The sequence below is a fragment of the Ascaphus truei genome, chromosome 7 (genome assembly GCF_040206685.1).
Source record: "Ascaphus truei isolate aAscTru1 chromosome 7, aAscTru1.hap1, whole genome shotgun sequence".
NCBI classification, from domain to species: domain Eukaryota; kingdom Metazoa; phylum Chordata; class Amphibia; order Anura; family Ascaphidae; genus Ascaphus; species Ascaphus truei.
Genome location: NC_134489.1, coordinates 63,803,842 through 63,830,954, shown reverse-complemented (window position 1 = coordinate 63,830,954; position 27,113 = coordinate 63,803,842). Strand labels below are relative to the sequence as shown.

General features: G+C 46.4%; 1 protein-coding gene across 7 annotated transcripts; it reads left to right on the top strand.

Annotated features, from left to right (window-relative positions):
• The first annotated feature begins 875 nt into the window (after positions 1–875).
• FOSB (FosB proto-oncogene, AP-1 transcription factor subunit) lies at positions 876–24,216 on the top strand. 7 transcript variants are annotated; one of them, XM_075608788.1, is made up of 5 exons: positions 876–2,121; positions 7,541–7,813; positions 8,209–8,316; positions 22,711–22,914; positions 23,006–24,216. In XM_075608788.1, the coding sequence occupies exons 1-5, from the start codon at positions 2,017–2,019 to the stop codon at positions 23,105–23,107; spliced, it is 792 nt and encodes a 263-aa protein (XP_075464903.1). In that variant the 5' UTR covers positions 876–2,016; the 3' UTR covers positions 23,108–24,216. The 7 variants fall into 7 exon arrangements, with proteins under 7 accessions (XP_075464903.1, XP_075464902.1, XP_075464908.1 ...); XM_075608791.1 differs by lacking the exon at positions 876–2,121 and adding exons at positions 5,634–5,908; positions 5,977–6,127 and having other exon boundaries at positions 7,512–7,813; positions 22,711–24,216; XM_075608790.1 differs by lacking the exon at positions 876–2,121 and adding exons at positions 5,635–5,908; positions 5,977–6,127 and having other exon boundaries at positions 22,711–24,216.
• Positions 24,217–27,113: the final 2,897 nt, after the last annotated feature.

The following is a 27,113-nucleotide window of genomic DNA, read 5'->3' as shown; positions in this document are numbered from 1 at the left end:
ATAAAATATTTGACCAGGAAGATGAGAGTTACCTCTCGTTTTCAAGTATGACCTGGGCACAGAGTTAAGACAAATAATACATTGTTACAAATACAGTTACATAATGAGCAGGGTATACATTATATACAAGACATTGCATGCACAGTTAAAGATAATTTATATTATGGGCGAATGAAACAGTTACAGACCAGATTAAAATGTGTGACAGCCTTAGATTTGAAAGAACTTAGGCTGGTGGTGGATGTAAGATAGCGGCACTGACAAAGGTTGTGGAAAATCATTAAAAGGGCTTATTTAATCCATAAAGTAGCAAGTATCCCATACATACTGTAGTAACAACAGTGTATAAAAAAAAATATATATATATATATATATATATAGGGATAACCACGCCATAAATATGCACGAAAATTATATTATTGTCCCCAATCCATTCACAGTGTGTGTTATACACGCTCATGCTTGTATTCTTGTATACACCTCTCTCTCTCTTTTCTAGAGCATAGTAAAGAATGCTATAAATACTTCTCTATCTGCCTTTCCCTCCAGTAGCTGAGAACAGGGATTCCCTCCGACGTCACTGCTAGGTAACCAGATAAACACAGCAAAGACAATACCATATATGGCTATCTACGTCACAGGAACTCCGGGTAGGCGGGGCAAGCCTTACATCCCTTTTGCCCCCGATATCCCTTTTCGCCTGGGGGGTAGCATGATGATTTTTACAGGTCTGTGGCAGCTCCAGGTCAGCTATAGTCATGTCAAGTTTGGGGTTCATGGGTCACCCCTGTCCTGAGATATTGGAAAGCAAAGGGGGTGGTGACGTCAACAAGGGGTGGGCACCTATTGTATAAATACGGTTGGTGCTGTGAGTTTCATTCATAAATCTGTGAGCTGATCTTGTGTGTTTATCTATTGCAGTCTATGGGATTTTAATAGGATTTTATATTTTTCTACCCCCCTCCACTTATCTGATGGGATTTTCTTCTGGAGAACAACAGAACGCACAACGATTTAACTGGGAATATTCTAAAACAAAACCTTAGTTTTCATGGAAACCCTATAAAACCTTATTTTTGGAACTCCTACAAGGAAATCTGCCACAAAAGAAGGGGAGAAGAGGAAATTCTGATATTGTGGGGGTGCAATCAGCACTGAAAATACTTTTAATAGGGGATCAGACTGGAGAGAAAGAATTCTGTTTTGGGGTAAAATAAAAGGGTTTTGAGTAGTTCAAGTTTTCTTTTTTTTTTTTAACCCATAACCGGGAAGGCAGAAGATTTGAATTCTTAAAGTTGGGGGGGTGTTGAGGGCTGGATTCAACACTAAAAGGACTTTGAAAGGTGATCTGGCTTACGATTTTGGGTATCAAACATTCCCCAATAAGCATCACTGCCAGGAAATAATGAAGAGATCCTGGTTATAGGGGATTTGCTGCGATTGTAGGGTTGTTTCCAATTGTTTTACCCTACAACAATCTTCTATAGCTGTCTTTCAAATAGTGTAATTCTTATTTAGAATTATTTTGGGAACAATATGTATTTTTTTTTTACTGATTGAATACCTTATTTACTTCTGAACACAAACAAAAGTCAATACAGACTAGCTTATATGCTTATATGCTGCATATTTCACATCTCCACCAGCTTCAAGACTCCAAATAGCTAGTTTTGGTTAATAATTTCATTATTTGTATATTTTCCTATTTAAAAAAACATTTTAAATGATTGAGTACTGCGAAATACCTGGAATTTTACACACGTGGAAGTCATTTTCTTCAGCCTCCAGCAGCACACTTCAACTTCTTCATTGGAATAATTTTACAGTTCCACTTTGATATATTGGGTTTCTGGCTAAAGGTTCTTTTTCTAAGTGGATACATTGCATTGTGGGGTCAGTTTCGGTGGATTTGGTCCTTCCAGGAATTTCGGATTTTAAGTTTTTTTTTTTAATTTGGGTTTTCTGGTTCAACCCCCCCCCCCCCCCCCAATATTTTACCCCAAACCCCAATAGGACATGTACCAGGGATACGATTCCTCCAGCTCTTCTCCCTCTGCTGAGTCTCAGTACCTGTCATCAGTGGATTCCTTTGGAAGCCCCCCCACCGCCACAGCCCCGCAGGTGAGTGTGACGTCATGGTACAGGTGGTGATATCGTGGGGCAGAGTGGGCATATGAGTGGGACAGCATTGCATAGAGTTGATTCAAGTGTTATGTGTGTGTGTGTGTGTGTGTGTGTGTGTGTGTGTGTGTTTATACTGCAGTGCAGTCTGTTTGTAAATATGCAGTATTATGTGTACTGTATGAGTGTGTGTGATATATACACCTATAGAAATATATAATATGCATATAGAAATAAAAGTACAAATTAACTGAGAGACTCCCCAAACAGTACAGTTAGTATATACCAGAGTGAAAACAGTCCAACAAGTCTCCAGAAGGGTATATATATATATATATATATATATATATATATATATATATATATATATATATATATATATATATATATATATATATATATATATATATATATATATATATATATATATATATATATATATATATATATATATATATATATATATATATATATATATATATATATTTTAAAAATATATATTTGGATAAACGACATAGCACACTCAGTATTTTGAAGTAGATCAATTGTATTGTGGTCCAGAAGTGATACCAACGTTTCGGTCTGCTATGGGACCTTCATCACTACCCTGAAAATCGTTACACACTTTTGTTTAGGAGTATCCATCTTTTTACTCTCTCTGAGAGAGGTAGGTCCCATGGTCCTGAGGAAGGTCCCAGGGAGGACTGAAACGTTGGTTTATGGTTTATTCTGGACAGTAAACATCCTTTTTACTATTCAACTCTAATCTGGTGGAGCATTTGTTATTTATATATATATATATATATATATATATATATATATATATATATATATATATATATATAAAAATAAATATATACATACATACATATATAAAAATAGATTTTTAATATAGATATTCATCAGGTTTCCCTGTGAACCAAAACGTCGGGTCTGGGTGTGATGCATGTTATGAGAAAGTAATATCAATATTCAAAATGTTATTTTTGTCTCCTCTCGTGCTGGTAAGCAATTCTGAAGAAGAAGGTCCCCCTGGGGACCGAAACATTGGGCATATATGTGCATTTTGGACCCCATAAACTACTTTTATGTGATTGTCTCTTGTGCTGTGCCAGTATATTGGATCTGTAGGGATCCTCACAGACATATAGACATATATATATGTATACATTACCAAAAAGCGGCAAGGAGGCGACAGCACTCAGGTAGTAGGTAACAAAACTTATGTATTAAGCATAGCACAAAACTCCAACGTTTCTTTCCCTCTGGGGGATCTTCCCCCAGAGGGATCGAAACGTTGGAGTTTTGTGCTGTGCTTGATACATACGTTTTGTTACCTACTACTTGTGTGCTGTCGCCTCCTTGCCGCTTTTTGGTAATGTATAACTTTATTACTTATATGGGACGTGCACCAGTTCACCACTAAACCTATATAGCAGTGCCAGTGATCTTTTACGACATATATATATTTGGTTAAGTTATGGTGGGTAAAAAAAAAGTGACAAAAACCCTTCACAGCAAAGCATATAGCAAATTAAATTTGCATGTCTTAGACAGGTCTGCAACCCCGCCTTTCACCATTATCACGCAGCACACAGCACTTCCACTGCAGCAAGGGATTCTGGGAAATTACATGCAAATGAGCACATTTTTGCTTCAAAACTATTAACGTATATATATATATATATATGTCTAAGACATGCAAATGAGCATACAGTAATATTTCCATTTGTTATATGCTTTACTGTGGAGGGTATTTGTCACTTTTTTTTTTACCCACCATAACTTGTGTATATATAGATACATACACATACACTTTCAATGTAAAAATATAGTCATTTTAAAATCAACCCATTTTATATATACATGGTATAGTTAAATATATTTATTTCTAATACATATCAGGTACTTACAGTATTTTACAGAAAGGATTTTATATATATCAATATGCATAATTATATATAATGTGTGTGCCATGTGTGAGTGGATAGGTAGATAGATAGAGAGATAGATAGATGTAGAGATGTATAAATATATATTAATAAGAATTAGACACAATGAAAACGTTTAACAGTTACAGCTTATAAGAAAACGTGAGTGTTTGTATAGTATCACAATGGGTGTAAATATATATATATATATATATATATATATACATACATACATACATACATACATACATACATACATACATATATATATATATATATATATATATATAGACCACTATATATTTATTGTAGTATTAAAGTATCAGTGAGTATATACACAGCAATAATATATATATATATACTCCCTAGCACATGCAGTTAGTTTGCACTCTCTATATATAAATGTGTGTGTATATATTCAGTCGCTGTATATACATAGTATACATATCCTCTATATATAAATGTGTGTGTATATATAGTCGCTGTATATACATCGTATACACACTCTCTTCAGCAGTTGTGGGCGGGGCTGACGTACTGTGCGTGCTTCGTGACGTAGGGGAGCTCCCCCCGGGTGACGCTCGGCACACACGCTGCGTTCACTTAACGTACGCGCGTTCTATTTTGGAACGCAGCGCCGACGAAGGGGGCAGGATTAGCTAATGATGTCAGTGACAAGGGGCTGGGTTATAGGAGGCCACACCCACCCTGATGTCGGATCTGAGAGAAATGGGGGGAGGGTAGATTGGTAGGGCAATCTGATGAAGGGCGCAAATAGGAGGCGTAATTAGGGGAATTGGGCACACAGAAGGGGTATTTAGGGGAAGAATATGAGGTTATTAGGACAGGGGCAGATAGGAGGGGAATTTAGGGGAAATGCGGCAGATAGGAGTGGGAATTAGGGGAATGTGGTAACTAGAATGAGGAATATCGTAGGGGTATTTAGGATAATTGGGAAAATAGGGGGTAATTAGGGGAAGGGGCAGATAGGGATGTAATTAGGGGAAGGGGCAGATAGGGATGTAATTAGGGGAATATGACACATAGGAAAATTAAGTCGAGAAATGGGGCAGATAGGAAGTGTGTTTAGTGTAATGGGGCAGATAGGACGTGTGTTTAGTGTAATGGGGTAAATAGACATGTATTTAGTGGAATGGGGCAGATAGCAAGTGTATTTAGTGGAAGGGGGCAGATAGAAAGTGTATTTAGTGGAAGGGGCAGATAAGAGGGGTAGTTAGGGGAAGGGGGAGATATGCTGGATATTTAGAAGGGGCTGATAGGAGGGGTAATTAGGTTAAAGGGCAGATACAATGGATATTTAGGGTGCGGATAGATGTGCAGGGTATTTAGGAGGAGGCCGGGGCAGATAAGAGGGTTAGTTAGGGGAATGGGGCATATAGGAGGGTTAGTTAGGGGAATGGGGCAGATAGAAGTAATTAGGGGAAGGGACAGATAAAATGGGTAGTTGGGGGTAGTTAGGGGAAGGGGCAGATAGAAGGGGTAATTAGGGGAAGGGGCAGATAAAATGGGTAGTTGGGGGTAGCTAGGGGAAGGGGCAGATAGGAGTGATACTTAGGGGAATGGGGCATATAGGAGATAATTAGGAGAAGTGGGCTGATAGGTGGTGTATTTAGAGGATGGGGGCAGATGGGGGTATTTAGGGCAAGGGGGTATATAGTAGTGGTATTAAGGGGAAAGGGTCCGATAGGAGGGATATATAGGAGAATGAGATAGAAAGGAGAATAATCAGTGGAAAGGGGCAGATACAAAGTATATTTAGGGTAAGGTGGTAGATATGGATGGTATTTAGGGGAAGGGTCAGGAAGGATGGGGTAAATAAGCAAAGGGGCTGGTAGGTAATTGGGGAGAGGGGGTAGATAGGAGTGGTAATTAGGGTGGGGTAAATAAGCAAAGGGGCTGGTAGGTAATTGGGGAGAGGGGGTAGATAGGAGTGGTAATTAGGGGTAGGGAAAATAAATAGAAGAGGACATTATTATTATATAGGAGGGACAATAAGGTGGAGGAGGCAAATAAAGATCCAGAGGTGCCGCTAGAGATAGAGGGGGCAGATAAAGGTCAGTATTGCCCTGCCTTTTGATGTCACTGGGCAGATAATCACATTAAAGTCTTAGGGAATTCCTGTCCGGGACCACACACACCATATAAATACCCTGGGAACATATACCCATCACACCCCCTATTTCCCAAAGTGGGTAATTACTCCCCTACCCCTTCTCTGCATTATCAGAATATTTACCTATGAGTACTGACACACAAACACACAGACACTGTTCAGAAAACATAGGACCCCTTTTATTTTTTCGTCATATCTTGCAGAAAAATCACTACGTTTTCATGACAATGATTAATTATAGGTCTGTCACAGAGATTATTACATTTAAGAATTATTTTATAATCTAATCAATATTCTTTGGAATTGGTGACGGCGTGATGACCTCATCACGTGCATCGTTACAGAATGGTGTTAAGTGAAGACGATAAGCACGGTATAAAGTGGTGAGACAGAGCAAGAATTATGGTCCAAAACACTTCCATAAAATGTTTCCTGATAAAGAATGGTCGCTAGGACTGAAAAAACTAATTCGTAAAACAACGTATCGTTCAGGAATGGGAGCAGCTGGATCAGCGCGTTATCGATTATGTAATCAGTCAGCGGCGTTCTCGTCTTCGGGCGTTTCGGCAGAAGGACATTTTGAACACACATGTTAAACCATATTTTGAACTCAAACTTTATAGTAATTTTAGTGTTTCAGATTAAATTACAACAGTTTAACACATTTACGAGCTACAAAGAAAAATCTATTTCTCGTTTAATGAACTTGAACCTCCCGCAGTGTATGTGGTACTTGTTGACTTAATACAGTGACATTAATTTAGTTAACATCAGTTGATTGTCTCCGTTGTGTTTCTTACATAGGGTTAATCTACATAACAGACCTACAATTGTGCGCATTTTCATGGGAATTGAGTGTGAAATATAGAAGAACACAGTGTATAAAATATATATTGTGATATCGATCAACCTATCTGTGTCTTTATCTGTATCTGTCTAATGCTGTGTGTGTTTTTGTCTGTATATCTTTGTATATACTGTCTGTCTATGTATCTGTGTGTACAGTGAGTCCTCGCTTATCCGACACAATGCCTCCCGAAAACCCCCGTCGGATGACAGATTGTCGGAAAGCGTGACCAATGTTAACCGGTGACGATTTCGTCGGATACGTGAAATTTGCGGCGGATAATGCAGTTTTTGTATTGCATTAGCCGCCGTCGGAAAACGCGTATGACGGACAGCGGAACGTCGTAAAGCGAGGACTACCTGTATCTGTCTGTCTATCTGTGTCTGTGTGTCTCTATGTATCTGTGTGTCTGTCGTTGTGTGTGTCTGTCTACTGTATGTCTCTGTATGTATCTCCCTACCTCTCAATTTCTCCCCAGGAGCTGACACTCTCTCTCTCCCCCCCCAGGAGTGTGTGGCTTTGTGTGATGTCCCCACCTCCTTTGTCCCCACTGTCACGGCCATCACCAGTAGCCAAGACTTGCAGTGGCTGGTCACACCAGCCCTCATCTCCTCCATGGCTCAGTCACAACCCTTGCCGGGTCCTTCCGTTGACCCCTACGACCTCCCGGGCACCAGCTACTCTTCCCTCCCAGGGGGGTACGGACCACCCCCACCACAGGGGCCAGGGGCGGGGACCCGGCCAGCACGGGCTCGGGCCAAGCGATCCAGGGATGAGGCGGTGAGTGGCACCTCTAGGACTGGGGTAATGTTTGGGACCTGTGGGACTGGTTTAATGTGGGGAAACCTCTAGGAGTTGGGTAATTTTGCTGTACCGCTGGGATTAATGTAATTAAGAGGGACCTCTAGGACTGGTGTAATGTAGGGGACATCTAGAACTGGAAAAACGTGGGGGACCTTTAGAAGTGGGGTAATGTGTGAGTTTTACGATTGGGGTATTGTGGAGGAACATCTTAGACAGGTATGGTGTGAGGGACCTCTAGGACTGGGGTAATGCGGGGGACCTCTAAGGCTGTTATAATATGGGCGATCTCTAGAATTGTAATAATGTGCGGGACCTCTAGGACTGGTTGAATGTGGCACCAGTAGGACTATATATGCCTTTCTCCCCCCCAGCTGACACCGGAGGAGGAAGAAAAGAGACGAGTGAGGAGAGAGAGGAATAAACTGGCGGCTGCAAAATGCAGGAACCGGCGGAGAGAGCTAACCGATAGACTGCAGAGCGTGTGTATACCTCCGTCATCTCTCTGTATCTATCCCTCTGTCAGACTGCAGAGCGTTTGTATACCTCCGTCATCTCTCTGTATCTATCCCTCTATCAGACTGCAGAGCGTGTGTATACCTCCGTCATCCCTCTGTATCTATCCCTCTATCAGACTGCAGAGCGTGTGTATACCTCCGTCATCCCTCTGTATCTATCTCTCTGTCAGACTGCACAGCGTGTGTATACCTCCGTCATCCCTCTGTATCTATCCCTCTGTCAGACTGCAGAGAGTGTGTATACCTCCGTCATCTCTCTGTATCTATCTCTCTGTCAGACTGCAGAGCGTGTGTATACCTCCGTCATCCCTCTGTATCTATCTCTCTATCAGACTGCAGAGCGTGTGTATACCTCCGTCATCCCTCTGTATCTATCCCTCTATCAGACTGCAGAGCGTGTGTATACCTCCGTCATCTCTCTGTATCTATCCCTCTGTCAGACTGCACAGCGTGTGTATACCTCCGTCATCCCTCTGTATCTATCCCTCTATCAGAGTGCAGAGCGTGTGTATACCTCCGTCATCCCTCTGTATCTATCCCTCTATCAGACTACAGAGCGTGTGTATACCTCCATCATCTCTCTGTATCTATCCCTCTGTCAGACTGCAGAGCGTGTGTATACCTCCGTCATCTCTCTGTATCTATCACTCTGTCAGACTGCAGAGCGTGTGTATACCTCCGTCATCCCTCTGTATCTATCCCTCTATCAGACTACAGAGCGTGTGTATACCTCCATCATCTCTCTGTATCTATCCCTCTGTCAGACTGCAGAGCGTGTGTATACCTCCGTCATCCCTCTGTATCTATCCCTCTGTCAGACTGCAGAGCGTGTGTATACCTCCGTCATCCCTCTGTATCTATCTCTCTGTCAGACTGCAGAGCGTGTGTTTACCTCCGTCATCCCTCTGTATCTATCCCTCTGTCAGACTGCAGAGCGTGTGTATACCTCCGTCATCCCTCTGTATCTATCCCTCTATCAGACTGCAGAGCATGTGTATACCTCCGTCATCCCTCTGTATCTATCCCTCTGTATCTATCCCTCTGTCTGACTGCAGAGCGTGTGTATACCGTCATCTCTCTGTATCTATCCCTCTGTCAGACTGCAGAGCGTGTGTATACCTCTGTCATCCCTCTGTATCTATCCCTCTGTCAGACTGCAGAGCGTGTGTATACCTCCGTCATCCCTCTGTATATATCCCTCTGTCAGACTGCAGAGCGTGTGTATACCTCCGTCATCTCTCTATATCTATCCCTCTGTCAGACTGCAGAGCGTGTGTATACCTCCATCATCCCTCTGTATCTATCCCTCTGTCAGACTACAGAGCGTGTGTATACCTCCGTCATCCCTCTGTATCTATCCCTCTGTCAGACTGCAGAGCGTGTGTATACCTCCGTCATCTCTCTGTATCTATCCCTCTGTCAGACTGCAGAGCGTGTGTATACCTCCGTCATCCCTCTGTATCTATCTCTCTGTCAGACTGCAGAGCGTGTATACCTCCGTCATCCCTCTGTATCTATCCCTCTGTCAGACTGCAGAGCGTGTGTATACCTCCGTCATCCCTCTGTATCTATCCCTCTGTCAGACTGCAGAGCGTGTGTATACCTCCGTCATCCCTCTGTATCTATCCCTCTGTCAGACTGCAGAGCGTGTGTATACCTCCGTCATCTCTCTGTATCTATCCCTCTGTCAGACTGCAGAGCGTGTGTATATCTCCGTCATCCCTCTGTATCTATCCCTCTATCAGAGTGCAGAGCGTGTGTATACCTCCGTCATCTCTCTGTATCTATCCCTCTGTCAGACTGCAGAGCGTGTGTATACCTCCGTCATCCCTCTGTATCTATCCCTCTGTCAGACTGCAGAGCGTGTGTATACCTCCGTCATCTCTCTGTATCTATCCCTCTGTCAGACTGCACAGCGTGTGTATACCTCCGTCATCCCTCTGTATCTATCTCTCTATCAGACTGCAGAGCGTGTGTATACCTCCGTCATCCCTCTGTATTTATCCCTCTATCAGACTGCAGAGCGTGTGTATACCTCCGTCATCTCTCTGTATCTATCCCTCTGTCAGACTGCACAGCGTGTGTATACCTCCGTCATCCCTCTGTATCTATCCCTCTATCAGAGTGCAGAGCGTGTGTTTACCTCCGTCATCTCTCTGTATCTATCACTCTGTCAGACTGCAGAGCGTGTGTATACCTCCGTCATCTCTCTGTATCTATCCCTCTGTCAGACTGCAGAGCGTGTGTATACCTCCGTCATCCCTCTGTATCTATCCCTCTGTCAGACTGCAGAGCGTGTGTATACCTCCGTCATCCCTCTGTATCTATCCCTCTGTCAGACTGCAGAGCGTGTGTTTACCTCTGTCATCCCTCTGTATCTATCCCTCTATCAGACTGCAGAGCGTGTGTATACCTCCGTCATCCCTCTGTATCTATCCCTCTATCAGACTGCAGAGCGTGTGTATACCTCCGTCATCCCTCTGTATCTATCCCTCTGTCAGACTGCAGAGCGTGTGTATACCTCCGTCATCCCTCTGTATATATCCCTCTGTCAGACTGCAGAGCGTGTGTATACCTCCGTCATCTCTCTATATCTATCCCTCTGTCAGACTGCAGAGCGTGTGTATACCTCCATCATCCCTCTGTATCTATCCCTCTGTCAGACTGCAGAGCGTGTGTATACCTCCGTCATCCCTCTGTATCTATCCCTCTGTCAGACTGCAGAGCGTGTGTATACCTCCGTCATCTCTCTGTATCTATCCCTCTGTCAGACTGCAGAGCGTGTGTATACCTCCGTCATCCCTCTGTATCTATCTCTCTGTCAGACTGCAGAGCGTGTATACCTCCGTCATCCCTCTGTATCTATCCCTCTGTCAGACTGCAGAGCGTGTGTATACCTCCGTCATCCCTCTGTATCTATCCCTCTGTCAGATTGCAGAGCGTGTGTATACCTCCGTCATCTCTCTGTATCTATCCCTCTGTCAGACTGCAGAGCGTGTGTATATCTCCGTCATCCCTCTGTATCTATCCCTCTATCAGAGTGCAGAGCGTGTATATACCTCCGTCATCTCTCTGTATCTATCCCTCTGTCAGACTGCAGAGCGTGTGTATACCTCCGTCATCCCTCTGTATCTATCCCTCTTTCAGACTGCAGAGCGTGTGTATACCTCCGTCATCCCTCTGTATCTATCCCTCTGTCAGACTGCAGAGCGTGTGTATACCTCCGTCATCTCTCTGTATCTATCCCTCTGCAGACTGCAGAGCGTGTGTATACCTCCATCATCCCTCTGTATCTATCCTCTGTCAGACTGCAGAGCGTGTGTATACCTCCGTCATCTCTCTGTATCTATCCCTCTGTCAGACTGCAGAGCGTGTGTATACCTCCGTCATCCCTCTGTATCTATCCCTCTATCTGACTGCAGAGCGTGTGTATACCTCCGTCATCTCTCTGTATCTATCCCTCTATCAGACTGCAGAGCGTGTATACCTCCGTCATCCCTCTGTATCTATCCCTCTGTCAGACTGCAGAGCGTGTGTATACCTTCGTCATCTCTCTGTATCTATCCCTCTGCAGACTGCAGAGCGTGTGTATACCTCCGTCATCTCTCTGTATCTATCACTCTGTCAGACTGCAGAGCGTGTGTATACCTCCGTCATCTCTCTGTATCTATCCCTCTGTCAGACTGCAGAGCGTGTGTATACCTCCGTCATCCTTCTGTATCTATCCCTCTGTCAGACTGCAGAGCGTGTGTATACCTCCGTCATCCCTCTGTATCTATCCCTCTGTCAGACTGCAGAGCGTGTGTATACCTCCGTCATCCCTCTGTATCTATCTCTCTGTCAGACTGCAGAGCGTGTGTATACCTCCGTCATCCCTCTGTATCTATCCCTCTGTCAGACTGCAGAGCGTGTGTATACCTCCGTCATCCCTCTGTATCTATCCCTCTATCAGACTGCAGAGCATGTGTATACCTCCGTCATCCCTCTGTATCTATCCCTCTGTATCTATCCCTCTGTCTGACTGCAGAGCGTGTGTATACCGTCATCTCTCTGTATCTATCCCTCTGTCAGACTGCAGAGCGTGTGTATACCTCCGTCATCCCTCTGTATCTATCCCTCTGTCAGACTGCAGAGCGTGTGTATACCTCCGTCATCCCTCTGTATATATCCCTCTGTCAGACTGCAGAGCATGTGTATACCTCCGTCATCTCTCTATATCTATCCCTCTGTCAGACTGCAGAGCGTGTGTATACCTCCATCATCCCTCTGTATCTATCCCTCTGTCAGACTACAGAGCGTGTGTATACCTCCGTCATCCCTCTGTATCTATCCCTCTGTCAGACTGCAGAGCGTGTGTATACCTCCGTCATCTCTCTGTATCTATCCCTCTGTCAGACTGCAGAGCGTGTGTATACCTCCGTCATCCCTCTGTATCTATCTCTCTGTCAGACTGCAGAGCGTGTATACCTCCGTCATCCCTCTGTATCTATCCCTCTGTCAGACTGCAGAGCGTGTGTATACCTCCGTCATCCCTCTGTATCTATCCCTCTGTCAGACTGCAGAGCGTGTGTATACCTCCGTCATCTCTCTGTATCTATCCCTCTGTCAGACTGCAGAGCGTGTGTATATCTCCGTCATCCCTCTGTATCTATCCCTCTATCAGAGTGCAGAGCGTGTGTATACCTCTGTCATCTCTCTGTATCTATCCCTCTGTCAGACTGCAGAGCGTGTGTATACCTCCGTCATCCCTCTGTATCTATCCCTCTGTCAGACTGCAGAGCGTGTGTATACCTCCGTCATCTCTCTGTATCTATCCCTCTGTCAGACTGCACAGCGTGTGTATACCTCCGTCATCCCTCTGTATCTATCTCTCTATCAGACTGCAGAGCGTGTGTATACCTCCGTCATCCCTCTGTATTTATCCCTCTATCAGACTGCAGAGCGTGTGTATACCTCCGTCATCTCTCTGTATCTATCCCTCTGTCAGACTGCACAGCGTGTGTATACCTCCGTCATCCCTCTGTATCTATCCCTCTATCAGAGTGCAGAGCGTGTGTTTACCTCCGTCATCTCTCTGTATCTATCACTCTGTCAGACTGCAGAGCGTGTGTATACCTCCGTCATCTCTCTGTATCTATCCCTCTGTCAGACTGCAGAGCGTGTGTATACCTCCGTCATCCCTCTGTATCTATCCCTCTGTCAGACTGCAGAGCGTGTGTATACCTCCGTCATCCCTCTGTATCTATCCCTCTGTCAGACTGCAGAGCGTGTGTTTACCTCTGTCATCCCTCTGTATCTATCCCTCTATCAGACTGCAGAGCGTGTGTATACCTCCGTCATCCCTCTGTATCTATCCCTCTATCAGACTGCAGAGCGTGTGTATACCTCCGTCATCCCTCTGTATCTATCCCTCTGTCAGACTGCAGAGCGTGTGTATACCTCCGTCATCCCTCTGTATATATCCCTCTGTCAGACTGCAGAGCGTGTGTATACCTCCGTCATCTCTCTATATCTATCCCTCTGTCAGACTGCAGAGCGTGTGTATACCTCCATCATCCCTCTGTATCTATCCCTCTGTCAGACTGCAGAGCGTGTGTATACCTCCGTCATCCCTCTGTATCTATCCCTCTGTCAGACTGCAGAGCGTGTGTATACCTCCGTCATCTCTCTGTATCTATCCCTCTGTCAGACTGCAGAGCGTGTGTATACCTCCGTCATCCCTCTGTATCTATCTCTCTGTCAGACTGCAGAGCGTGTATACCTCCGTCATCCCTCTGTATCTATCCCTCTGTCAGACTGCAGAGCGTGTGTATACCTCCGTCATCCCTCTGTATCTATCCCTCTGTCAGATTGCAGAGCGTGTGTATACCTCCGTCATCTCTCTGTATCTATCCCTCTGTCAGACTGCAGAGCGTGTGTATATCTCCGTCATCCCTCTGTATCTATCCCTCTATCAGAGTGCAGAGCGTGTATATACCTCCGTCATCTCTCTGTATCTATCCCTCTGTCAGACTGCAGAGCGTGTGTATACCTCCGTCATCCCTCTGTATCTATCCCTCTTTCAGACTGCAGAGCGTGTGTATACCTCCGTCATCCCTCTGTATCTATCCCTCTGTCAGACTGCAGAGCGTGTGTATACCTCCGTCATCTCTCTGTATCTATCCCTCTGCAGACTGCAGAGCGTGTGTATACCTCCATCATCCCTCTGTATCTATCCTCTGTCAGACTGCAGAGCGTGTGTATACCTCCGTCATCCCTCTGTATCTATCCCTCTGTCAGACTGCAGAGCGTGTGTATACCTCCGTCATCCCTCTGTATCTATCCCTCTATCTGACTGCAGAGCGTGTGTATACCTCCGTCATCTCTCTGTATCTATCCCTCTATCAGACTGCAGAGCGTGTATACCTCCGTCATCCCTCTGTATCTATCCCTCTGTCAGACTGCAGAGCGTGTGTATACCTCCGTCATCTCTCTGTATCTATCCCTCTGCAGACTGCAGAGCGTGTGTATACCTCCGTCATCTCTCTGTATCTATCACTCTGTCAGACTGCAGAGCGTGTGTATACCTCCGTCATCTCTCTGTATCTATCCCTCTGTCAGACTGCAGAGCGTGTGTATACCTCCGTCATCCTTCTGTATCTATCCCTCTGTCAGACTGCAGAGCGTGTGTATACCTCCGTCATCCCTCTGTATCTATCCCTCTGTCAGACTGCAGAGCGTGTGTATACCTCCGTCATCCCTCTGTATCTATCTCTCTGTCAGACTGCAGAGCGTGTGTTTACCTCCGTCATCCCTCTGTATCTATCCCTCTGTCAGACTGCAGAGCGTGTGTATACCTCCGTCATCCCTCTGTATCTATCCCTCTATCAGACTGCAGAGCATGTGTATTCCTCCGTCATCCCTCTGTATCTATCCCTCTGTATCTATCCCTCTGTCTGACTGCAGAGCGTGTGTATACCGTCATCTCTCTGTATCTATCCCTCTGTCAGACTGCAGAGCGTGTGTATACCTCCGTCATCCCTCTGTATATATCCCTCTGTCAGACTGCAGAGCGTGTGTATACCTCCGTCATCTCTCTATATCTATCCCTCTGTCAGACTGCAGAGCGTGTGTATACCTCCATCATCCCTCTGTATCTATCCCTCTGTCAGACTACAGAGCGTGTGTATACCTCCGTCATCCCTCTGTATCTATCCCTCTGTCAGACTGCAGAGCGTGTGTATACCTCCGTCATCTCTCTGTATCTATCCCTCTGTCAGACTGCAGAGCGTGTGTATACCTCCGTCATCCCTCTGTATCTATCTCTCTGTCAGACTGCAGAGCGTGTATACCTCCGTCATCCCTCTGTATCTATCCCTCTGTCAGACTGCAGAGCGTGTGTATACCTCCGTCATCCCTCTGTATCTATCCCTCTGTCAGACTGCAGAGCGTGTGTATACCTCCGTCATCTCTCTGTATCTATCCCTCTGTCAGACTGCAGAGCGTGTGTATATCTCCGTCATCCCTCTGTATCTATCCCTCTATCAGAGTGCAGAGCGTGTGTATACCTCCGTCATCTCTCTGTATCTATCCCTCTGTCAGACTGCAGAGCGTGTGTATACCTCCGTCATCCCTCTGTATCTATCCCTCTGTCAGACTGCAGAGCGTGTGTATACCTCCGTCATCTCTCTGTATCTATCCCTCTGTCAGACTGCACAGCGTGTGTATACCTCCGTCATCCCTCTGTATCTATCTCTCTATCAGACTGCAGAGCGTGTGTATACCTCCGTCATCCCTCTGTATTTATCCCTCTATCAGACTGCAGAGCGTGTGTATACCTCCGTCATCTCTCTGTATCTATCCCTCTGTCAGACTGCACAGCGTGTGTATACCTCCGTCATCCCTCTGTATCTATCCCTCTATCAGAGTGCAGAGCGTGTGTATACCTCCGTCATCTCTCTGTATCTATCCCTCTATCAGACTGCAGAGCGTGTGTATACCTCCGTCATCCCTCTGTATCTATCTCTCTGTCAGACTGCAGAGCGTGTATACCTCCGTCATCCCTCTGTATCTATCCCTCTGTCAGACTGCAGAGCGTGTGTATACCTCCGTCATCCCTCTGTATCTATCCCTCTGTCAGACTGCAGAGCGTGTGTATACCTCCGTCATCTCTCTGTATCTATCCCTCTGTCAGACTGCAGAGAGTGTGTATACCTCCGTCATCTCTCTGTATCTATCCCTCTGTCAGACTGCAGAGCGTGTGTATACCTCCGTCATCTCTCTGTATCTATCCCTCTGTCAGACTGCAGAGCGTGTGTATACCTCCGTCATCCCTCTGTATCTATCCCTCTGTCAGACTGCAGAGCGTGTGTATACCTCCGTCATCCCTCTGTATCTATCCCTCTGTCAGACTGCAGAGCGTGTGTTTACCTCCGTCATCCCTCTGTATCTATCCCTAAATCAGACTGCAGAGCGTGTGTATACCTCCGTCATCCCTCTGTATCTATCCCTCTGTCAGACTGCAGAGCGTGAATACCTCCGTCATCCCTCTGTATCTATCCCTCTGTCAGACTGCAGAGCGTGTGTATACCTCCGTCATCCCTCTGTATCTATCCCTCTGTCAGACTGCAGAGCGTGTGTATACCTCCATCATCCCTCTGTATCTATCCCTCTGTCAGACTACAGAGCGTGTGTATACCTCCGTCATCCCTCTGTATCTATCCCTCTGTCAGACTGCAGAGCGTGTGTATACCTCCGTCATCTCTCTGTATCTATCCCTCTGTCAGACTGCAGAGCGTGTGTATACCTCCGTCATCCCTCTGTATCTATCCCTCTGTCAGACTGCAGAGCGTGTGTATACCTCCGTCATCTCTCTGTATCTATCCCTCTGTCAGACTGCACAGCGTGTGTATACCTCCGTCATCCCTCTGTATCTATCTCTCTATCAGACTGCAGAGCGTGTGTATACCTCCGTCATCCCTCTGTATCTATCCCTCTATCAGACTGCAGAGCGTGTGTATACCTCCGTCATCTCTCTGTATCTATCCCTCTGTCAGACTGCACAGCGTGTGTATACCTCCGTCATCCCTCTGTATCTATCCTTCTGTCAGACTGCAGAGCGTGTGTATACCTCCATCATCTCTCTGTATCTATCCCTCTATCAGACTGCAGAGCGTGTGTATACCTCCATCATCTCTCTGTATCTATCCCTCTGTCAGACTGCAGAGCGTGTGTTTACCTCCGTCATCTCTCTGTATCTATCACTCTGTCAGACTGCAGAGCGTGTGTATACCTCCGTCATCTCTCTGTATCTATCCCTCTGTCAGACTGCAGAGCGTGTGTATACCTCCGTCATCCCTCTGTATCTATCCCTCTGTCAGACTGCAGAGCGTGTGTATACCTCCGTCATCCCTCTGTATCTATCCCTCTGTCAGACTGCAGAGCGTGTGTTTACCTCTGTCATCCCTCTGTATCTATCCCTCTATCAGACTGCAGAGCGTGTGTATACCTCCGTCATCCCTCTGTATCTATCCCTCTATCAGACTGCAGAGCGTGTGTATACCTCCGTCATCCCTCTGTATCTATCCCTCTGTCAGACTGCAGAGCGTGTGTATACCTCCGTCATCCCTCTGTATATATCCCTCTGTCAGACTGCAGAGCGTGTGTATACCTCCGTCATCTCTCTATATCTATCCCTCTGTCAGACTGCAGAGCGTGTGTATACCTCCATCATCCCTCTGTATCTATCCCTCTGTCAGACTGCAGAGCGTGTGTATACCTCCGTCATCCCTCTGTATCTATCCCTCTGTCAGACTGCAGAGCGTGTGTATACCTCCGTCATCTCTCTGTATCTATCCCTCTGTCAGACTGCAGAGCGTGTGTATACCTCCGTCATCCCTCTGTATCTATCTCTCTGTCAGACTGCAGAGCGTGTATACCTCCGTCATCCCTCTGTATCTATCCCTCTGTCAGACTGCAGAGCGTGTGTATACCTCCGTCATCCTTCTGTATCTATCCCTCTGTCAGACTGCAGAGCGTGTGTATATCTCCGTCATCCCTCTGTATCTATCCCTCTATCAGAGTGCAGAGCGTGTATATACCTCCGTCATCTCTCTGTATCTATCCCTCTGTCAGACTGCAGAGCGTGTGTATACCTCCGTCATCCCTCTGTATCTATCCCTCTTTCAGACTGCAGAGCGTGTGTATACCTCCGTCATCCCTCTGTATCTATCCCTCTGTCAGACTGCAGAGCGTGTGTATACCTCCGTCATCTCTCTGTATCTATCCCTCTGCAGACTGCAGAGCGTGTGTATACCTCCATCATCCCTCTGTATCTATCCTCTGTCAGACTGCAGAGCGTGTGTATACCTCCGTCATCTCTCTGTATCTATCCCTCTGTCAGACTGCAGAGCGTGTGTATACCTCCGTCATCCCTCTGTATCTATCCCTCTATCTGACTGCAGAGCGTGTGTATACCTCCGTCATCTCTCTGTATCTATCCCTCTATCAGACTGCAGAGCGTGTATACCTCCGTCATCCCTCTGTATCTATCCCTCTGTCAGACTGCAGAGCGTGTGTATACCTCCGTCATCTCTCTGTATCTATCCCTCTGCAGACTGCAGAGCGTGTGTATACCTCCGTCATCCCTCTGTATCTATCCCTCTGTCAGACTGCAGAGCGTGTGTATACCTCCGTCATCTCTCTGTATCTATCCCTCTGTCAGACTGCAGAGCGTGTGTATACCTCCGTCATCCCTCTGTATCTATCCCTCTATCTGACTGCAGAGCGTGTGTATACCTCCGTCATCCCTCTGTATCTATCCCTCTATCAGACTGCAGAGCGTGTGTATACCTCCGTCATCCCTCTGTATCTATCCCTCTATCAGACTGCAGAGCGTGTATACCTCCTTCATCCCTCTGTATCTATCCCTCTATCAGACTGCAGAGCGTGTGTATACCTCCGTCATCCCTCTGTATCTATCCCTCTATCAGAGTGCAGAGCGTGTGTATACCTCCGTCATCTCTCTGTATCTATCCCTCTGTCAGAGTGCAGAGCGTGTATACCTCCGTCATCCCTCTGTATCTATCCCTCTATCAGACTGCAGAACGTGTATACCTCCGTCATCTCTCTGTATCTATCCCTCTGTCAGACTGCAGAGCGTGTGTATACCTCCGTCATCCCTCTGTATCTATCCCTCTATCAGACTGCAGAGCGTGTGTATACCTCCGTCATCCCTCTGTATCTATCCCTCTGTCAGACTGCAGAGCGTGTGTATACCTCCGTCATCCCTCTGTATCTATCCCTCTGTCAGACTGCAGAGCGTGTGTATACCTCCGTCATCCCTCTGTATCTATCCCTCTGTCAGACTGCAGAGCGTGTGTATACCTCCGTCATCCCTCTGTATCTATCCCTCTGTCAGACTGCAGAGCGTGTGTATACCTCCGTCATCCCTCTGTATCTATCCCTCTGTCAGACTGCAGAGCGTGTGTATACCTCCGTCATCCCTCTGTATCTATCCCTCTGTCAGACTGCAGAGCGTGTATACCTCCGTCATCTCTCTGTATCTATCCCTCTTTCAGACTGCAGAGCGTGTGTATACCTCCGTCATCCCTCTGTATCTATCCCTCTTTCAGACTGCAGAGCGTGTGTATACCTCCGTCATCCCTCTGTATCTATCCCTCTGTCAGACTGCAGAGCATGTATACCTCCGTCATCCCTCTGTATCTATCCCTCTGTCAGACTGCAGAGCGTGTGTATACCTCCGTCATCTCTCTGTATCTATCCCTCTGCAGACTGCAGAGCGTGTGTATACCTCCGTCATCCCTCTGTATCTATCCCTCTGTCAGACTGCAGAGCGTGTGTATACCTCCGTCATCTCTCTGTATCTATCCCTCTGTCAGACTGCAGAGCGTGTGTATACCTCCGTCATCCCTCTGTATCTATCCCTCTATCAGACTGCAGAGCGTGTATACCTCCGTCATCCCTCTGTATCTATCCCTCTATCAGACTGCAGAGCGTGTATACCTCCGTCATCCCTCTGTATCTATCCCTCTATCAGACTGCAGAGCGTGTATACCTCCGTCATCCCTCTGTATCTATCCCTCTATCAGACTGCAGAGCGTGTATACCTCCGTCATCCCTCTGTATCTATCCCTCTATCAGAGTGCAGAGCGTGTGTATACCTCCGTCATCTCTCTGTATCTATCCCTCTGTCAGACTGCAGAGCGTGTATACCTCCTTCATCTCTCTGTATCTATCCCTCTGTCAGACTGCAGAGCGTGTGTATACCTCCGTCATCCCTCTGTATCTATCCCTCTGTCAGACTGCAGAGCGTGTGTATACCTCCGTCATCTCTCTGTATCTATCCCTCTGTCAGACTGCAGAGAGTGTGTATACCTCCGTCATCCCTCTGTATCTATCCCTCTATCAGACTGCAGAGCGTGTATACCTCCGTCATCCCTCTGTATCTATCCCTCTGTCAGACTGCAGAGCGTGTGTATACCTCCGTCATCTCTCTGTATCTATCCCTCTGTCAGACTGCAGAGCGTGTGTATACCTCCGTCATCTCTCTGTATCTATCCCTCTGTCAGATTGCAGAGCGTGTATACCTCCGTCATCCCTCTGTATCTATCCCTCTGTCAGACTGCAGAGCGTGTGTATACCTCCGTCATCCCTCTGTATCTATCCCTCTTTCAGACTGCAGAGCGTGTATACCTCTGTCATCTCTCTGTATCTATCCCTCTGTCAGACTGCAGAGCGTGTGTATACCTCCGTCATCTCTCTGTATCTATCCCTCTGTCAGACTGCAGAGCGTGTGTATACCTCCGTCATCTCTCTGTATCTATCCCTCTGTCAGACTGCAGAGCGTGTGTATACCTCCGTCATCTCTCTGTATCTATCTCTCTGTCAGACTGCAGAGCGTGTGTATATCTCCGTCATCCCTCTGTATCTATCCCTCTGTCAGACTGCAGAGCGTGTGTATACCTCCGTCATCTCTCTGTATCTATCCCTCTGTCAGACTGCAGAGCGTGTGTATACCTCCGTCATCTCTCTGTATCTATCCCTCTGTCAGACTGCAGAGAGTGTGTATACCTCCGTCATCCCTCTGTATCTATCCCTCTATCAGACTGCAGAGCGTGTATACCTCCGTCATCCCTCTGTATCTATCCCTCTGTCAGACTGCAGAGCGTGTGTATACCTCCGTCATCTCTCTGTATCTATCCCTCTGTCAGACTGCAGAGCGTGTGTATACCTCCGTCATCTCTCTGTATCTATCCCTCTGTCAGATTGCAGAGCGTGTATACCTCCGTCATCCCTCTGTATCTATCCCTTTGTCAGACTGCAGAGCGTGTGTATACCTCCGTCATCCCTCTGTATCTATCCCTCTTTCAGACTGCAGAGCGTGTATACCTCTGTCATCTCTCTGTATCTATCCCTCTGTCAGACTGCAGAGCGTGTGTATACCTCCGTCATCTCTCTGTATCTATCTCTCTGTCAGACTGCAGAGCGTGTGTATATCTCCGTCATCCCTCTGTATCTATCCCTCTATCAGACTGCAGAGCGTGTGTATACCTCCGTCATCCCTCTGTATCTATCCCTCTGTCAGACTGCAGAGCGTGTGTATACCTCCGTCATCCCTCTGTATCTATCCCTCTGTCAGACTGCAGAGCGTGTATACCTCCGTCATCTCTCTGTATCTATCCCTCTGTCAGACTGCAGAGCGTGTGTATACCTCTGTCATCTCTCTGTATCTATCCCTCTGTCAGACTACAGAGCGTGTGTATACCTCCGTCATCTCTCTGTATCTATCCCTCTGTCAGACTGCAGAGCGTGTGTATACCTCCGTCATCTCTCTGTATCTATCCCTCTGTCAGACTGCAGAGCGTGTGTATACCTCCGTCATCTCTCTGTATCTATCCCTCTGTCAGACTGCAGAGCGTGTGTATACCTCCGTCATCCCTCTGTATCTATCCCTCTGTCAGACTGCAGAGCGTGTGTATACCTCCGTCATCCCTCTGTATCTATCCCTCTGTCAGACTGCAGAGCGTGTATACCTCCGTCATCTCTCTGTATCTATCCCTCTGTCAGACTGCAGAGTGTGTGTATACCTCCGTCATCCCTCTGTATCTATCCCTCTGTCAGACTGCAGAGTGTGTATACCTCCGTCATCCCTCTGTATCTATCCCTCTGTCAGACTGCAGAGTGTGTATATATCTTCATCACCTATTCATCTATCTCTTAGATGCCCTCTCCTCCCTCTTATCTCCCTTTCCTTCACTCCTCTCACACTCCCTCTCTCCCTTCCCTATCTGTGCCCCTCTGTTCCCCCCCTACCTCTCTTCTCACACTCTCTCTCTCTCACTCCCTCTCTCCATTCAGGAGACAGACCTCCTGGAGGAGGAGAAGTCCACCTTGGAGTCGGAGATCAGTGACCTTCGCAGACAGAAGGAGCAATTGGAGTTTACACTGCTATCTCACCGGCCGGGGTGTAAACTACCCTATGACGAGGACTCCGACCTGCCCCTTCCGGGCCCGGCCTCGTACCCCCCCGGAGCCCTCCTGCCCTCCTACCCCCAGCCGGAGGTAGCCACCTTCCCTGTCTGTTTGCCGCCACGGGAGTTAGACTGTGCAGCTGTGGCCTCTTATACCTCTTCATTTGTCTTCACCTACCCAGAGGGAGGAGCCTGTGGAGTCCGATACCAGCGGAGCAGCGGGAGTGAGCGCTCATCCTCCGACTCACTCAGCTCCCCCTCACTCATGGCCCTCTGATACGTAAACTACCACCCCCCCCCTGCTCTCCTCCACCCTACTCCTCTACTCCTCCTCTTTCCCCCCCATGTCTTCTCCTTCACCCTGTCTCTTATCCCCTCCTCTCCTACGCCTGTCTCTTTTTCTCTCTTTCTTATCCCCTCCTGTCCTACTTCTGCCTTTCTCTCTCTCCTCTCTCTTATCCCCTACTCCTCTCTCTCTTATCCTCTCCTCTCCCCCTCTTCCCCTTCACCATCCTAGACATTTCATACACCTCACCCCCCCCCCCCCCCCTGATGTGTGGTGGAGAGGCGAGCGCTGTCAAGAAGGTTCGCTTCGCTGCATTCCACTTCAAAGACCAGCAAGCATTGAACTCCAGCCCCCAGGACCCACAGGGACCAGAATCCTCTGCTGCAAAGTGAAGACTACGCAACCTAGAATGCACTGATCCCCGTGAACTGTCATGTGACCCACAAAGATGTATGTGTATGTATGGTGGGAGGGAGATAATATCCGATTTAAGGGAGGGCTCCTTTAACTATGTCACTGCCAGACACCTGCACAGTGTTTAACCCCTCCGCTGCCAGAGAGATATAACTGCAGAGCAGTTAACCTCTCTTCCCTGCCAAAGACCTGCAGAGCACTTAACCCCTCCCCTGTCAGAGCGCGAGACACCTGCAGAGCTCTTAACCCCTCACCTGCCATAGAGATACCTGCAGAGCGCTCACAGTATGACAGGGATCTGGGTGCATTGCAAAGCTTAATTTTTAAAGGGGTACAGGCGCATTTCAGGCCCTTTCATAATCATAAAGATGAGAGTGGTCAGTGAGACACCCAATAATATATGATTATTGGGGGTACTGAGGATCTGATCAGAAGTGTTATTGTGTGTGTGTGTGTGTGTATACACATATACACACACATGCGCACACACATGCACAAACAGCAGGTGCAATTATTCTTACAAATGCTATTTTTTTAAATATATGTGTGTGTATACGTACATTACATTAACTATAAATATGTATACATATTGCATTATATACAGAAAGCGAGAATATATGTAACATATATATCCAAAATTTTATATCAATATATTTATATTTTTCTATGTATTTTTGAATAAATATATTGACGCATGCATATATATATATATATATATATATATATATATATATATATATATATATATTTGTGTGTAGACCCTTATATAGTAAGATATACATATTTGTAATTATATTTTTCTATACATATAGAAATATTTATATACACACATGTATGTGCATATTATATATATATATATATATATATATATATATATATATATATATATATATTTCATTGCTGTTATAGAGACTATATACATATATTTGTGTATATATTTTCGGGATGGGCAAAACCAGAAAACCGCGTATGTGAAATCAGAACCTACCAGAACCTTACATTCCAAAACCAGAACGCCAGGTCAGATGCCCATCTATACAGTTTGCATCATCATTAAAGCTACAAGTGTACAGTCAAGATTACTATTACATGTTCTCATTTTTGGGGTGACTTAGTGCTATTGTAGGGTTACCAGTGGAATGGAAAACTTAAGGGGTCATTCTCGCCATATCTTTTTTTTTTTTAGTTATATTATTTAAGTTTCCTGATGGTTTTTATGATTTTATACTTATTTTAAGCGTTTGTCGTCCTTTTTACGTGCTATTTTAGCATTTTCCTACTTATTTTGAGATTTTTGTTTCACATAATTTGATAAAAATCCAAAACCAAACAGTTTTGATAAAACCAGAACATGAATATTTTGTAAAGTCGTAACATAAGTTAAAGTTCCCTCAGTATGTATTTATATATTCCAATGTATTTTTCATCTGTAAGACTGATTGCACCTTTAAATCCCATATATATATATTATATATATATATATATTATACTGTATACAGTGGCTGTGGGAGGCGGAGTATTGTAAGTATTTTTAGCCCTAGGTTAATGTGTTAGTTATATTGTGTAACTAGAAATATTACTATATATTTTTTTTGACTGCATTATAGTATTTGTCTGTTAAAGAGTCTATATGGAACAGTGATTAATAAAGCTTTTAAAAAACACAAACTTGAGAGCCTTGTTGCCCTATCACACAACAGTAACCCAACTCCTGAGTGCCTTGTTGCCCTATCACACAACAGTAACCCAACTCCTGAGTGCCTTATTGCTCCTGTAGCACCGCAGTAACCCAGCTCCTGAGTGCCTTATTGCACCTGTAGCACCACAGTAACCCAGCTCCTGAGTGCCTTATTGCCCCTGTAGCACCACAGTAACCAAGCTCCTGAGTGCCTTATTGCCCCTGTAGCACCGCAGTAACCCAGCTCCTGAGTGCCTTATTGTCCTATCACACAACAGTAACCCAACTCCTGAGTGCCTTATTGCTCCATTAGCACCGCAGTAACCCAGCCCCTGAGTGCCTTATTGCCCCAGTAGCACCGCAGTAACCCAGCTCCTGAGTGCCTTATTGCCCCTGTAGCACCGCAGTAACCCAGCTCCTGAGTGCCTTATTGCCCCTGTAGCACCGCAGTAACCCAGCTCCTGAGTGCCTTATTGTCCCTGTAGCACTGAAGTAAGGCTGCGGCCATAGTGGACGCGATGCCGCACGCGACAGCACGGCAGAATTTTGAAGAGACAAATTTTTTTTTGATTTTTTGCGCGACGGCCGCGTCACGTGAGCGCTTGAGCCAATCAGTGTGAACCAGCCTGGTGACACCATGGCCACAACTCCCCGTCGCGAGTGCACCTGAGTCCACAGATCGCACGGGCGCACGCTCCTCCTTGCGCTCCGTTGCTGACAGACAGCAGGTGAGGAAATAAGTGCAGAAGATGGCAGTGCTTGGCCACAATGGTTGGTTAGTGGGACTGTGGATGTGGGACAGTAACCACGAGTCCTGGCTACTTAAATGCTCATTTAGAAGGAATGTTTTAAGATTATTTTAAGGGAGAGAAGGTGCTTGGTGTATACCAAGTGTGAGGGAGTTTCACAGGTATGGGGGACGAGAAGGGGGGGGAAAGGTTTTAGATGAGAGGGGTGGAGAGGAGACCTGTGAGGATCAGCGCAAGGTCCCGCCCCCATCACGCATCTCGCGACGTCACCAACCTGCGCCCAGGCACCGCGCTGCTGGAAGGGCAGACACCGCAGGGACTGTTCTCTGGCTCCGGCCCCTAACACATCCCACGACATCACAGGTGACGCACGTCAGCCACAGCCTGCGCGCAGGCGCCGCCACAAGGAAGACTGACACCGCGGGGACCGCCTACCACTCTGCACTCTGGACGTGTGTGCTTGGTTGTTGGTCGGTGGCTATCAATATCCCCACCTCAGCCTCACGGTCCCGCCTTGTTTGACAGTATGCTCAGCCCCACAAACATTGACCCCGCTGAGGTGAGTCGACTCTTGACAGCGCACGCCAACATGTTTGACAGACTGGACAAAATTCAGGAGTTAAATAACCAGCGCATGGACATGCTCCAACAGTCTGTTCAACCCGTTACCTCCCTAACACAACACTCTTCTTCTCCTTCGGCAACCCCATGGCGGCGGTTTCTACACTCATCCCTGAGGCTACCGCTTCTGAACCATGACTACCTACCCCCAATCGCTACGGCGGTGACCCACATGGGTGTCGTGGGTTTCTCAATCAATGTTTCATCCAATTCGAGCTGATGCCTTCTCGTTTCATGTCTTCCCGATCTAAAGTAGCATACATCATTTCCTTATTTATTGACGACGTCGGGCTTGCCTCAAACCATCCGCACTTCTCAATTCCTGACCACGGCTATCGGACTAACTACCTTCCTACTGGTTCCAACCCCTGACCACGGCACTCCGGACACTGACTACTCTCCTGGCACCTACCTACGACCTCGGCAAGTATCCAGACTAACCCACTCTCTCCAACACAGACCCGGCGATCTCGACTATCCACCCTCCAGGCGCGCCTCTGCTGCTGTGGGTGCGCAGTTTAATACTTTCCCACCTCAGTACC

What these genes read in the sequence shown, in the direction of transcription:
- FOSB (XM_075608787.1), top strand. Translation starts at nt 2,017, where the DNA reads ATGTACCAGGGATACGATTCCTCCAGCTCTTCTCCCTCTGCTGAGTCT. An exon ending in CCACCGCCACAGCCCCGCAG is followed by an intron (nt 2,122 to 7,540) that starts GTGAGTGTGACG and finishes CTCCCCCCCCAG; the next exon opens with GAGTGTGTGGCTTTGTGTGA. An exon ending in TAACCGATAGACTGCAGAGC is followed by an intron (nt 8,317 to 22,710) that starts GTGTGTATACCT and finishes CTCTCCATTCAG; the next exon opens with GAGACAGACCTCCTGGAGGA.